This window comes from Chrysochloris asiatica, unplaced genomic scaffold (assembly GCF_000296735.1).
Source record: "Chrysochloris asiatica unplaced genomic scaffold, ChrAsi1.0 scaffold00016, whole genome shotgun sequence".
Lineage (NCBI taxonomy): Eukaryota > Metazoa > Chordata > Mammalia > Afrosoricida > Chrysochloridae > Chrysochloris > Chrysochloris asiatica.
Window position 1 is genome coordinate 4,739,464 of NW_006408534.1, and position 14,813 is coordinate 4,754,276.

General features: G+C 37.6%; 1 protein-coding gene across 2 annotated transcripts in view; it reads right to left on the reverse strand.

The window, feature by feature from the left end:
• The window catches only part of SPAST (spastin), a 123,588-nt gene that overhangs the window by 68,339 nt on the left and 40,436 nt on the right, over positions 1-14,813 (reverse strand). Inside the window, exons 4-7 of one of the 2 annotated variants that reach the window (XM_006835157.1) lie at positions 12,360-12,455; positions 1,947-2,134; positions 538-671; positions 98-191 (exon numbers count right to left, since the gene is read on the reverse strand). In XM_006835157.1, coding sequence (XP_006835220.1) covers positions 98-191; positions 538-671; positions 1,947-2,134; positions 12,360-12,455 — 512 coding nt within the window. The remainder of the gene's footprint in view (positions 1-97; positions 192-537; positions 672-1,946; positions 2,135-12,359; positions 12,456-14,813) is intronic. The other variant, XM_006835158.1, reaches the window with a different exon arrangement.

Consider the following 14,813-nt stretch of genomic DNA (forward strand, 5'->3'; position numbering starts at 1 on the left):
AACTGCTGACAATGAGATTAGCCGCCCAATTCATAACCACTATGCTACCAGAGCTCCTTAATAACAGTACAGGAAAATGATAATATGAAGTCCTTACCTCAGGCCTCAGAGAAGGAAGAATAACAATTTCTTGTAATGCTTGTTTTGCCAACTCTTGCCCAGCAATATCATCAAATTTAACAGCTGTTCCACTAAAAAATAGGACCTCTGTTAGCTCCACAAGAGAAATATGATTAATTTATTACAATACATCAAATAATTAAGCCCACTGCTGTCAAGTTCATTCCAACTCATAGTGACCACACAGGACAGAATAGAACTGTCCCAGAGTTTCTGAGACTGTAATCTTTCTCTCTCAGAGCAGCTGATGGTTTTGAAACATCAACCTGTTGATTAGCAGTCAAGTGCTTAACTACTGCACTAATGAATGGGGCTCCTTGTAAATCATACAATATTTGATATCTACTTCACTCATTAAATATTTTACAAATAAAATTTAAAACAGTGAAATAAAATACTTTGAATGGCAGAACATACTTGTCCACAATTTCATTCATTATGAGGTTAGCAAGGTTGCTGTCCACATTCCTAAAATTCTTCATATCTTTCTTTTTCTGAGCAACAGTTGTAGGGGTAGAAGATTTATTTGTCCTACTTGTTTTTGGAGTACCCTTAAAAAAACAAATTTTTATTGTGAAAACACAACCTGACATTTATGATGATCGCAAGTAAATTATTTGTGAAGTTCACAGAATTAAATTTTAAAATAGGAAAACATAGAATTCAAAATATGCAGTATTACCCTCAAGTAAAATTGTATCCACTATAGAATTATATTTAGCATTACGTGGGTTTACTGAGGATTTTGTTCAGAGAAATTTAGTCACTATAAAATTAAAACATTCTATAAAAAGGCAAACAAAATTCTAGTATGTTTAATGTTATAAAACAAATTGATTCAAGGGATTTAAAGAATAACAAATTTAAAATGAAATGTGTAACATTACATTCAAATGTTGCTTAATGTTCATGATACATTCTGTGAAATGCGGTATTATGTGATTTGGATGCTGTGCAAACACCATACTTTATATTTAGCAAAGCTCTATGAGCTATAGGAGACACCTTTTGCTGTACTTCCAAACAGATTCTTCTACTTTGCCTCTTGATGCTGTTATCACTAGGACTGGTTTTATTCGTTTAGAGGCCACGATGTACTTCACAGTAGTATTTTTGAAAGAAAACTAAACAGAGAAAGTACTACAACACTCAAGAGATGTGTAATACAATAGACAGGATGTTGCTGCCTTTGAGTCAAAACATATACTGTTAACATGGTAAACTTTATGTTTGTAAGTATAGAAAGTTCACATTAAAATAATGATAATATAGTATGGTACATACATAAGCCAATAAAATAAACATTTATGATGACTATCAAAAACATATGCATTACAGGTTATACCAGGGGGTTTCAAGAAGTTCAGGGCAAAACTGAATTAAAAGACAATGGAATATTTCCACAAACTTTTTGAAGCCCCTTCATGTATGCACAGTACCATTCTATGCCTGGTAATATACTTGCTTTGTAAAAAAGAGAAATGAGATCACTGTGCTGTGTGCAGGAAGCTGCTGTGTTTGCTACATCTGATTACACCTGCTCTGTCCCATTTTCCTATCAAAAGTTCTGAAATCTGTCTTAATCTTACAGAACCACAGACATGTCACCTGATGAATGTTATATGGCACATGACTGTATATAGAACAGACTGGGTGCGCAAACTTAACATAAAAAATGAATTAGGTTCCAAAAGAAGTTAAGATAAGAATGCTTTTTAATAACAAGTTACCTTTGTGCATTAAGATAAAACTATATTTCACTTTGCAGAAACAAGTCCATTCAATAAAATAATGTAATATACATGCAATATACGTAAGCAGAATACCTTATGAGCTGCAGACGCAGGACCAGACCCTTGTTTCACTCCAGAAACCATGGATAACCCGCTGCAACTAGGTGCTCTGTGGTGGCCTGAAAGACCCATGGATCCAGTTCTCAGAACTGTTTTTGAACGAGGCAGTGAATTACTAGGATGTGTTAAGGGATCTTTTCTTTTTGGAACGGCTCCACTTTCTATCAACAAAAAAGTAAAATCATCATTGTCAGAGAATTATGGCAAATCATTATCAATGCCAGTAAATTGTACCTGTAGAAACTGTTGAATTGGTGTTATGTTCTGCTCAACAAAATAAAAAAACTTGTTTTTAAGAACTTGTAATAGACAAGTACAAATGTGCAGGAAGGTCTAATAAAGCAGAAACTAAGCTAATAGCATTTATTTTTTAATAGAGAAATATTTCAAAATGTGAATTCAGTGAGAATATGCTATCAGAGTACTCATTGAAATAAGATTATGACTCTCCAGGCATTTCCTTTATCTAAAGATAATTTTAACTTTCCTTTAAGGAACACACATTTTAATAAGAGACAACATCATCTATTGGGATAAGAGGATATAAAAAATCATTTATCTTCCAAATACTCAGAAAATATAATAAAGGTACTAGAAATATTGAATGCACTAATTTGGTTACAAACTTTCACGATTGTAAGCTACTATGAAAGTTCATACCCTATTCCCACCAAAACAGTTTTTATAATTAGTTTTTAATTGAAAGAGTATAAATATGTGAGCTCAAATACAAGTATTCTACTATGAAGTATATGTGCAAATATATAAAGAACACCTCTAGTTAACTTTAAATGGTTATGTGATCTGTAGTCTTGTGCAAAAACTACATATTGCTTTCAAGTGTTCAAATTTTATTATTCTTAATAATACTTTTTATACAACACATCAGCAAATATCGTTTATTCATGAAAATGCTTATTATGAAGACAAAAGTTTAATTAGCAAAAACAAGGACAGACAAAAGCCTTACTTTTTGCTTTTGTCATAAAATTCTTTACTGAATCTTAAGGAAAGATTTAAGGAGTCTAAACTGGTGTAAGAAACCAGCCTGCTGACTTAGCGAAGTGTTGATTTCTGACATAACAAATGGAATCATTAAGTGGCTGAACTTTGTGACTGAAGATTCCATAGCAGAATCATGATCCAAAGGAAGGAATGACAAAATCAATTTGACATAGATTTCTGGGTTTATGAAAGTGTGGTGACTTATCCAAGTCACTAGTCCCCCAGATGTCCTTTTCAACCTTGAAGAAACTGGTCCTCTGGAATCAACTTCAGGTCAAACAATTAAGCAGCTCAGAAAAGACCATTGGGTCTTAGGTGCTGGTTTCTTTTGGAAAATTACCTATGTGCACCTAGTTTAGATAAGCAGAAACTCCAGGGTCTAACTAGAAGGATTTATGGAACACCCTTAGTACTTCTGCTCCTGTAACCAAGGAACTCCAAACTTCTGCTTACATGCTTATGTATTAATGCTATCTCATGATAAATTAACAATGATCTATACAGACCACTTTCACTATCTTAGGATCACCTTCCCACTAAAGGTTGATGCTGCCCAATTCAAAGCCAATGTACTCACAACAAACATATTTTTACACTAATTTGTGGTGGTGGTCCTCTAAGTAAGTTTTTGACAATAGGAAGAAGTATAATTAATTAAATTCCTCTAGTACATTAAAAAAAAAAAAAAAAAAAGATTCCTGGTTTGGTGTTCTAGGATCAGCACTGGACTGCGAACCACAAGGTTAGCAGTACAAACCCACCAACTGCTCCTCAGGAACCCTACACATGGTCGCTATGAGTCTGAACTAACTTGATGGCACTTAACAACAACAACAAGTACATAAAGGACTATCAAAGTTTCCCTATTTCTTGTATCAGATTTAGTAATTTGTCTCTTTTAAGAAATTTGCCCTTTTTACATAAGCTGTCAAATTTACTGGCATTAAGTTGTTCATGATATATTCTTTGTGGTACAGTGAATCACGGCTCTTCTACAATACTTGGATTGAACCACAAATTCTGTGGTTCAAGCTCACCAGCAGTTCGTTCCTCAGAAACTCTATACAGGATCACTGAGTCAGATCCAACTCGATGGCACTAAATAACACCACCGCCATAGTCTTCAGAGTCCGGGTGTTGTGCTGTAGGATAAGTATGGGACTGCTAACCACAAGGACAGCAGTTCAAACCTACCAGCCACTCCTCGGAAAACCTATACAGGATCACTATGAGTAGAAACTGATTCGAAGGCATGTGACAATACCACAGTCTTTGTAATTCCCACCAAATGACTGGGTTGTTTTTTAGTACCACAGAGTTGGTTCTGACTCATAGTGAACTGGTAAAGGGTTTCTGAGGAACAGCTAGTGAGTTTGAAATCTCAACCTTATGGTTCAAACCAACCTTTTGGTCCAGTGCATTATCCTGTAGTGCCAAGTATATAGGACACTAACATTGGGATTGGTTAATTTTTCTATCCTGCTAGATTTAAAAAGAACGATCTCAGAAGGACAGACAACTCTAGAACCATCAAGAAAGAAGACCAAAAAAACAAAAAAAAACCAAAGATGACCCACGAGCAGAGTGTAAGATTCATGCCCCCAAAAGCAGCTGCAACAGAGGCAGTGGCATGGAAAGAAAGATCAGTAGATGTCATGTTCTAGAGGCTTAAGTAAAGTTGTGCCTTCAGACTGGAGGCTGACTTGCAGAATGTACCCTGCAAGAAATTAGAGAGAGCCCTCAAAGAGTTTTTTAACACTTGTCTGAGTAGGGCAGAGACCAAGGTGCTGCATGGATGAGAGCCCGAGGACAAGGGCGAGGCCTGCTTGTAGTATAGAACTGCTATATCCCGAGGTGATTCTGAGGTGGATTTGTGCCTGTGATTTCTGAATGGCCACTGAAAGAGATTATGGATTCTAAGAGAGAAATAGAAAGTGCTGTGGGAGGGATGGTTGGTGGTGTCAAAATAAGATAAAGAATGTTGGAAAGTGAACAAGTGTGAACTCTGCCTCATAGGAAATTAACTTGGCCTTAATTTTGAGATCAATTCACCTTCTTCCTTGGGTAGTAAGAGGAGGTCAGATATGGTTCCTATGCAGTTTTTTGCATTTCTCTTAACATCTCCATGTCAGTAAGATCTGCAGTTATAATATACCTCTTCCATTCCTGACATGGGTAACTTTTTTTTTTTTTTCAATCTCCACTACCCTTTCCTTTATTAATCGAACTAAAGGCTTATCAATTTTATTGATATTTTGTAGAAAGACCTGTGTAGTGGTGGTGTTAGGTGTCATCCAGTCAGTACCGAATGACAGCGATTCAATGCACAACAAAACGAAACACTGCCCGATCCTGGACTAACCAAACATTTGTTGCCACACTTGAACCCATTAATGCTGTCATTTTGCCAATCCATCTCACTGGGGGTCTTCCTCTTTTTTTCTAACCTTCCACCTTACCAAACATGATATCCTTCTCCTATGACTGGTCCCGTCCTGACAATATGTCTGAAGTATGAGAGACTAACTTTGGCCATCATGGCCTCCAAGGAGCACTCTGGTTTCACTTCTTCCAACACAGATCTGTTGGTTCTTTCAGCAGCCCATGACATTTTCAATATTCTCCTCCAATACCATAACTTAAAAGCATCAATTCTTCTATAGTCTTCCTTATTCACTGTCCAGCTTTCATATGCATTTGAGGTTACTGAAAATACCATGGCTTGGGTCAGGCTTACCTTAGTCCTCAAGCTGACATCTTTGCTCTTCAACACTTTAAAAAAGGTCTTGTGCAGCACATTTGCCTAATGCAGTACATTGTTTGATTTCTTGACTGCTGCTTCCGTGAGTGTTGATAGTTGATCCAAGCAGAATGAAGTCCTTGACAACTTCAAGCTTTTCTCCATTGTTAAGAATGTTGTTTATTGGTACAGTGGTGAGAATTTTTGTTTTCTTTACACTGAGAGGCAATCCATACCGAAGACTATGCTCTTTGATCTTCATCAGTAAATATTTCAAGTCTTCTTCACTTTCAGCAAGGAAAGTTGTAGCATCTGCATATCATAGTTTGTTAATGAGTCGTCCTCCAATCCTGCCATGTTTTTCTTCATGTAACCCAGCTTCTCAGATTATTTGCTCAGCACACAGACTGAGTAAGTATGGAGAAAGAATACAATCCTATCGCACAGCTTTCTTAATTCTAAATCATTCAGTGTTCCCATGTTCTGTTCAAACAACTGCCTCTTGGTCCAGGTACAGATTCCTCATGAGCACAATTAAGTGTTTCAGAATACTCATACTTCGCAATGTTGTCCATAGCTTGTCACGATCCACAAAATCGATATTCTCTGCTTTCAGCCAAGATCCATAGGACATCAGCAATGATATCCCTCATTCCACATCCTCTTCTGAATCCAGCTTGAATCTCTGGAAGTTCTCTCTGTCATTGTATGGTTGCAGACATTTCTGTGTTAACTTTAGTAAAACTTTACTTGCATGGGATATCAAAGATATTGTCCGATGAGTTGGGTCACCTCTCTTTGGAATGGGCACATATACAGATCTTTTCTAATCAGTTGGGCAGAAAGACCTGTGTAGGTTTTATTAATTTTAGCTGTTTAGCATTTCGTTGTTCATTTTTCTTTATTTTCTTTTTTGTTCCCATTTTGGGTTTATTATTTTGTTCTCCTTTTTTAGATTCTTAAGATGAAAACTCAGATTATGATAGATTTTAGAACTGTTTTTATTACACTAAATGCTTCTATTAGAAATTTCACTCTAAGCACTCTTTCAGTTATATCCCACAAATTTTTAAATGCTACATTTTGGTTATGTACTGCTAAAAAGAACTTTCCAATTGTTTTTTATAATATCTACTTTAAAGTCATGGGATGTGCAGAAGTCATCTGCTTAACTTAAAGGTATTTACGGATTTTTAGATATTTTGCTCCACCACTCATCTGTCAGTTTGTCATACTGTGATGGCTTGGGAGTTGCTGTGATTCTGGAAGCTATGCCACTGGTATTTTAAATACCAGCAGAGTCACCTATGGTGGACAGCTTTCAGATGAGCTTGCAGATGAAGAAAGACTAGGAAGGCGAGACGAACTACTTCCAAATATTTAGTCACTGAAAACCTTAAGAATAGCAGAGAACCACTGTCAGATATAGTGCCGGAAAACGAGCCCCTCAGGCTGGAAGGCACTCAAAATGCAACTGGGGAAGAGAAGCCTCCTTAAAGTACAGTTGGCCATGATGATGCGAATGGAGTAAAGCCGGAGGGACCTTCATTTGCTGATGGGGCACAACTCAATATAAAGAAAAATAGCTGTAAACATCCATTAATAATTGGAACATGGAATGTACAAAGTATGAATCTAGACAATTGGAAATGGTCAAAATTACTTGGAACGCATAAACATTGATACCTTAGTCATCAGAGCTGAAATGGACTGGTAATGGCCACTTTGAATCTGACAACCACATGGTTTAATATTCCAGGAATGACAAATTGAAGAGGAATTGTGTTGCATTCATCGTCTAAAAGAACATATCAAGATCTGTCATGAGGTACAACGCTGTCTGTAATAGGATAATATCCACGTGCCTACAGGGAAGACCAGCTCATACCACTATTATTCAAATTTACGCACCAACGACTAAAGCCAGTGAGGATGAAATAGAAGAATTCTACCAACATCTTCAATCTGAAGTTGATAAAACATGTAATAAACATATATTGATAATCAATGGCAATTGGAATGCAACGTTTGGAAACAAAGAGGAAGGATCAGTACTTGGAAAATATGGCCTTGGTAACAGAAATGATGCTGGAGATTGCATAATAGAATTCTGTAAAACCAATGATTTGTTCATTTCAAATACCTTTTTAAAACAACATAAGAGACGACTATGCACATGGACCTCACCAGATGGAATACACAGAAATCAAATTGACTACATCTGTGGAAAAACTCCGTATCATCAGCCAAAACAAGGCCAGGTGCAGACTGTAGAGCAGACCATGAATTGTTCATATGCAAATTCAGACTGAAGCTGAATATTAAAATAAGTCCACCAGAGCCAAAATATGACCTTGAATATATATCACACCTGAATTTACAAATCTGAAGAACAGATGTGATACATTAGACATTAAAGACCAAAGACCAGAAGATTTGTGGGATGCCCTCAAGAACATCATACTGGAAGAAAGCAAAAGGTCATTAAGAGGGAAAAGATCAAAATGCATGTCAGAAGAGCTACAGAAACTTGCTCTCCAGCATAGAGATGCTAAAGTAAATGGAAGAAATGAGGAGGTACAAGAATTGAACAGAAAATTTCAAAGCTCAGCTTCAGAAGACAAAGTCAAATATTACAACAAAATGTGCAAAGATCTGGAGTCAGAAAATCAAAAGGGAAGAACATGCTCAGCATTTCTCAAGCTGAGGGAACTAAAGAAAAAACTCAAGCCTTGACGTGCATTATTGAAGGATTCTCTGGGCAAATTACTGAATGATGCAGAAAGCATTAATAGAAGATGGAAGGCATATACAGAATCATTGTACCAAAAGGAAATGGTTGATGTTCAACCATTTCAAGAGGTAGCATACGATCAAGAGCCAATGATTCTGAAGGAAGAAGTCCAAGGTGCATTGAGGGAATTGGCAAAGAACAAGGCACCAGGGAATTGATGGAATAAAAATTGAAATCTTTCAACAAAGTGAGCTGGCACTAGAGGCACTCACTCATTTATGCCAAGAAATTTGGGAGACAGCTATCTGGCCAACTGACTAGAAGAAATCCATACTTGTACCCATTCCAAAGAGAGGTGACCCAACAGAACGCAGAAATCATTGGACAACCTCTTTGATATCGCATGTGACTCAACTTTTACTAAAGGTAATACAGAAATGGCTGCAACCATATACTGACAGGGAACTTCCAAAGGTTCAAGCCGGATACAGAATAGGATGTGAATGAGGGATACCACTGCTGATGTCTGATGGATTTTGGCTGAAAGCAGGAAATACCAGAAAGATGTTTACTTGTGCTTTATTGACTACTCAAAGGCTTTTGACTGTGTGGATCATGATAAGCTATTGACTAACAATGCAAAGTATGAGTATTCCAGAACACTTAATCGTGCTCATGAGGAATCTGTACACAGACCAAATTTAATGTTTTACATAATAAAATATAATTAAAATTCTCACTAAAAAAATAATATTGCATTTAAAAAAATTGGTACAGCTATGAAGGGGTGAGATGGGAGGAACACAAAAGTTTAAAAAGTTCAATTGAAATCAAAGAATACTGTAATCACTTAGGAAAATGTATCTCCATTTTCTTAAAATTTCCAAAATTATACCTTACAAAATATCATGCAAATAATGATTATGTAAGAGGCTATACCTTATCTGTTACATGTTAATGCACTGAAGTGTGATGGACCACTTTTATGTGGCCTTTTTTGCCATGGTCTTCTAACTATCACCAATGAATGGGTAGATTGTTGTTGTTAAGCGCTGTCGAGTCGGTTCTGACCGATAGTGACCCTGTATATGGTTTCTGGGAGCAACTGGTAAGCTTGAACCGCCAACCTTGCATTTCAAACTGACTGTGTAGTCCAGCTATACAAATATGTTGCTTATGACCCATCAAGGGGATTAGATAACTTGCCAATTTGTAAATAAGGTGCATGGCATCTTGATGGGGGATGCGTAAAAATGGCATCAGATTGTCTGATTCCTCTAACATGACAAGGGGAAGAAAATCACTTTTAACATGAATTCAAGACTAATTCCCATCAAGTAGCTATCAGACATGTCTCCTCTCTCAAACCTTTTCTTGCCAACCATCCCCACTCACTAAACTTTACTTCTCTGCTGGTATTTATAATTAATTGCAATATGAATTATAGCCACATAGAACTCATAAACCATATTCACAGCTATAGGATTGATTAGACAAATGATGTTATTAAGGGCCATAAAGCCAGTTCTGACTCATAATGACCCTGTATAGGGTTTCTGAGGAGCAGCTGGTAAGCTTGAACCACTGACCTTGCAGTTCAAACTGACCTTGCAGACCAGCGCATTAACTCACAGTGCCACCAGGACTCCAATTAGGGAAATGGTGAAGGTGGCTGTATGCTTTGGAGTCAGTCCCAACTCATAGCAACCCTGTATAGGGTTTCCAAGGCTGTAAATCTTTACTGGAGCAGAAAGCTTCTTTTCTCCCGCAGAACTACTGGCAGTTTCAAACTGTTGACCTTGAAGTTAGCAACCACTACGCTACCAGAGTTCCTGAATTATAGAAATAACAGGTTACAATTCAGGATCAGGACAGATTCAGGATACAAATCTTAGGGTAAGAAAGTGCCTCAATATTCCCAAAGGCAGGTCTCTCCCTCAGCCCCTTATTACCTCAGGCTGCCCTCTACCCTGCTTGGGCGAGTTTTACAAAGTTGTTTAGCTCCCTCATAAGTGCCAGAAAGCCTCCTGAATGAAGGCACTCAGCTCTCTAGTTCCATAGATTGGAAGGCCTACTGTAACTGCCTTGCCTGATGGTGGGGAAGCTCACTGTTTCAACTCATGCTGGTCTCCTGACCTGCTGTTGTCCTTTCTCTGCCACTACTTCTCACCATCTTGCACCATCTCCAGTATTACACTGCTCTCTCTTTCTTTTTGTCTGTCTCCTGGGTTTAGGAATGTTATTAGCACAGAGACCCAGGGTTCAAAGGACCCACGCCACTTCTGGTTTTATTTGATAATTTAGTCCCTGGAGTCCACCTCTGGCATGGTTCATTTTAAGCCTAGTAGGATGGCAGAATTGACCAATCTCAATGTTAAGGTTTCATACACCATATTTGTCTGGTCCCACAGCCACAAGGATGCCACTCCACTAGGCTGATTTGCATTATTAATAAGCTATTCAATCCCCAGATAGGCCACAAGTATCTCACCTGCATAATTCCACCCAGCCATTTGATGGAATTTATAAGACCACTGCAAGAAAGGCCTTGCTAAAGGAACTTATCACACTGCAGGGTGGGAATGTACAAACAAGGTATATAGAACCATAACAAGAGAAATTTGTAAATTTTATTATCCCGTTAAGTCTAAAATGAGCTATCCCACAGGCATGAAGAGAGGGACCTGACTACCACCAAACCAGAAAACCACATTTTATTAATTCCTAAACCAGTTGTCCCTCCCATGACATTCTCTACTCCTCTGCAGAATTCAATATTTCATTGCAGTGACATCCCTAGGACCCAAGATCCCTGCACTAAGAACCTTCCTAGACCCATAAGACCGAGAGCTGAAACATGGGAATCAGTACAAGATAGTTTGAAGTGGCAGCAAATGCAGCAGAGAACTGGCAGGGAAAGACACAGAAGAAAGGCAAGACAAAGGACAGTGGGCTACCTGGCCTACAGAATGAAGAGCTGAGAACCCTCAATCAGGAGGCTTACTGGAGGAGTGGGCTGCTCTGGGCACTTGCTAAGCCATGGAGCAAGAGAGATGGGTACCCTTTAGGGAGGTTGAGTGTCTTTGGGGAGTGGGGTGCCTAGGGGAACTTACTAGGATCGATCTAAAGAGCTTTTTCTCTCTTGCCCAAGCAGGGCAGAGGCTAGCTCAGCCCGAGATATTCAAGGGACCAAGAGCTGAGGGTCAGAGAGAAACCCTCCTGTGGGCATAGCTAAGAAGCTGTTCTGACCAAAGAACTATATCCTAAGTTTTTCCTGATCTTCAATTATATCCTGGTACTTCCCTAGTAAACCACATAATTCTAAGTATTAGCTGTGAGTTCTCTGTGGCCACTGCAATGAAATAATGAATTCTGCAGAGGAGTAGAGAATGCCATGGGAGGGACAACTGGTTTAGGAATTAATAAAAAGGTTGGCAAGAGGTTAGGTATGTCTGAACTCGGCTTCAAAGAAGTGAGCCTGGGGCTGCTGATGTTGATCTTGATTCTCCTCTCTCTCCTTGAACTTAGAAGACCTCTGATGCCACCACCAAGTCATTTCTACATATACTAATTATGGAGCCCAGGTGGCACACTGGTTAAATCGCTAGACTATTGACTTAAAGGTCAGAAGTTCAAATCTGCCAGTCACTCACTCCATGGGACAAAGCTGTGGCAGTCTGCTTCCATAAAGATTTATAGCAGTTTTACTAAGTCCTATACAATAGCAGTGGGTTTGGTACTGGCTTATAAACAACAGGAATATCATGTTTTCAACATAGCCCCATAACAACAAAAGACTATGCAATCTACCACTATAAAATTAATCAGCATTTCAGGTTAAGTGTAAGATTAACTGATTTTACTTTTTGCTTGTGAGCTTATATTATGTTAGTTAGCCTAAACCTACCTGACTGGAGATGTCCATTGCGGCATGTCAAGTTAGTATTGTCATTATAGACGTCCGTTTGTGACTTGGAAAACTGCAAAACTGGTTGCAGCTTCTCTATGCAACAGAAGGGGATAAAAAGAAAAATAAAATAAACAAAAAGGAAAACTACATAATGAACAAATAAAAAGTGTAAGTAAAAATAAAAGTGATTTGAAGGTAAATATTATTTCATAAGGGGTTTTGCATTTACAGAAAAATTATTTTCAAAACTATAATTAGTAAAAACCAAGACATGAAAGTAGCAATAGAAATTAGCAAATGGAAGGCTGTGTTAAAAATATATCTTATTAAGATTTAGTACCGACGTAGTTCGCTACCACTATCATCACAAGCAAATAGTTATTAAATACCTATTATGTCCAAATCATTGTGCTGCAAGGGTACCATGGCAATTTTTTTTTTAAAATAAGTATCTTTTCTACCATTCATACCCTTATTAAATATGAAGGGACTAAGATTTGAATCTCGAAGAAATGCCATATCCAACTATACTAACATATCAGACAAAAAATAAAGGCAATAAAGCAGAGTGGACTAGGCATACTGTAGAACTGTGTAAACAATACCTGCCCATTTGAGTTTAAATACACAAACACGTGAGTATACACAGAAACTGGTAACAGCAGTCAACTCTAGACAAGAGAAATGGAAACACAGCATGAAGTGGATGCTGTCCATTCTTAAACTTTAAGAATTTAATGGCACAGGCTTGTATGACACATTTAAGAAATATGGCAATTAAAAATTAAGAGGGATTATTTGAACGCTTTACTCAATTCAAAAGCCTTAAATCTATGAATTCTAGGTCTAACATCTGAAGCCCAAGAGAGTAAAAACTTGATCTGCCTTTCCATGTTACAGACATCACTGCTACATTCTCTTCTCCCATTCAAGTCACTATATTCTAGTTGACAAACATCTTGCTCTACTCCATACTTATTAGTGATATTACCTTGATTTAGTTTTAGCATTCTGTGGCTCTCCAAGATTAAATAATATACATAAATTACCTACTTTATACCTCATTCATAATACGAGTTCACTTTTTACCATATTTATTTTGCTTACCTATTCCAAGTCATAATTGTCTTTCCTTCTATGCTAGCAAGTAAATGAATATGTGCAAAAATACTGCACATATATACTACCTTTCCTAAACTTCCATTTCTGAGGTCAGACAAGCAGGCGCCATGCTGGGTTTATGGTACAACCACACATGCCTTTGGGACAGGTTAAGTAGCAGCAATCTTTCTTTGCACAAAGCACAAAGGACTGCAGAGCTTTTGTATCCTAGAATTGGCTGATACAATATACCTTGGAGCTGACTTATTTTTTTGTTAGCTAACAGGTAGGTCATCTGATTTTTCTCAGTGATAATACTCTTAAAATCACCATACTGAGACAGAAACAATTTGTGTTAGTAAAAGACATAAGTTGGAACACTGATTTGTAAATATATTCTTATTCAATTAAACATTCTTTTCATGAAATGTGATGAAAATTTAAAGAAGCACTCATTATACTTGTATAGTAAAAATAAACAAAAATAAAACCTAGTTTTGGTAACTATTACTCAGGGAAGTTGTTTTCAGGTATGTAGGATTTAAACTTATATATGTGGAAACACATACATATAAATAATTTCAAAATCCTAACACATTCTTAATATGTATTTTTGCTCAAAAACATTAAAAAGTAACAATTAGAACAATTATATACTTATTTTAATACAACAACCTTTGAATTAGTAACAATGCATTTGAAACAACCTTCACTTAGGAAGTGAGAACAATCCTGACTGCCAGTTAACCACCCATAAACAATCAGAGTTGTTTATAAATTATGTGAAGGAAATAACCTACAAACAAAATGATCACACAAGAATGAATGAAAGAAAAATATATACAGTTGACCCTGGAACAACATGGGTCTGAATTGCATAGGTCCATTTATACGTATGTTTATTTTTAAAAACCATGTGGCCACTAATCATCTCTGCATGACCAGTTCACAAAACTGCAGTTAAAAAGTGATCTCTCGGAGAACAAACAAGATGGTGGATTGGGTGGACGTATAGCAGAGAGCTCTGCCAACAACAACACAGAATACCCAAACAAGTAGGCTCAGGGGATGGTCCCAGAACTCTGAACCACATATAAAGGATTACTTAGAAGGTTGGAAGGCTCACAGCTGGGGGAATTTGTTGCAGAAGCAAGAAATCTATTGTTTTCTAGTCTAGGACGCTCGGATGCTCCAGGAGCCGCCATCTTGGGTGAGACCACGTGGGGGAAGGATCGGAGCAGCCACAGACGCCTGGCAGAACTGCTGAGATAAAGGTGTGGACACTCTTCTCTTTTGGTAGCTGTTCATTGGTCCCTTGCTGTCTGCGCACCTCCATTCTGGTGACTATAG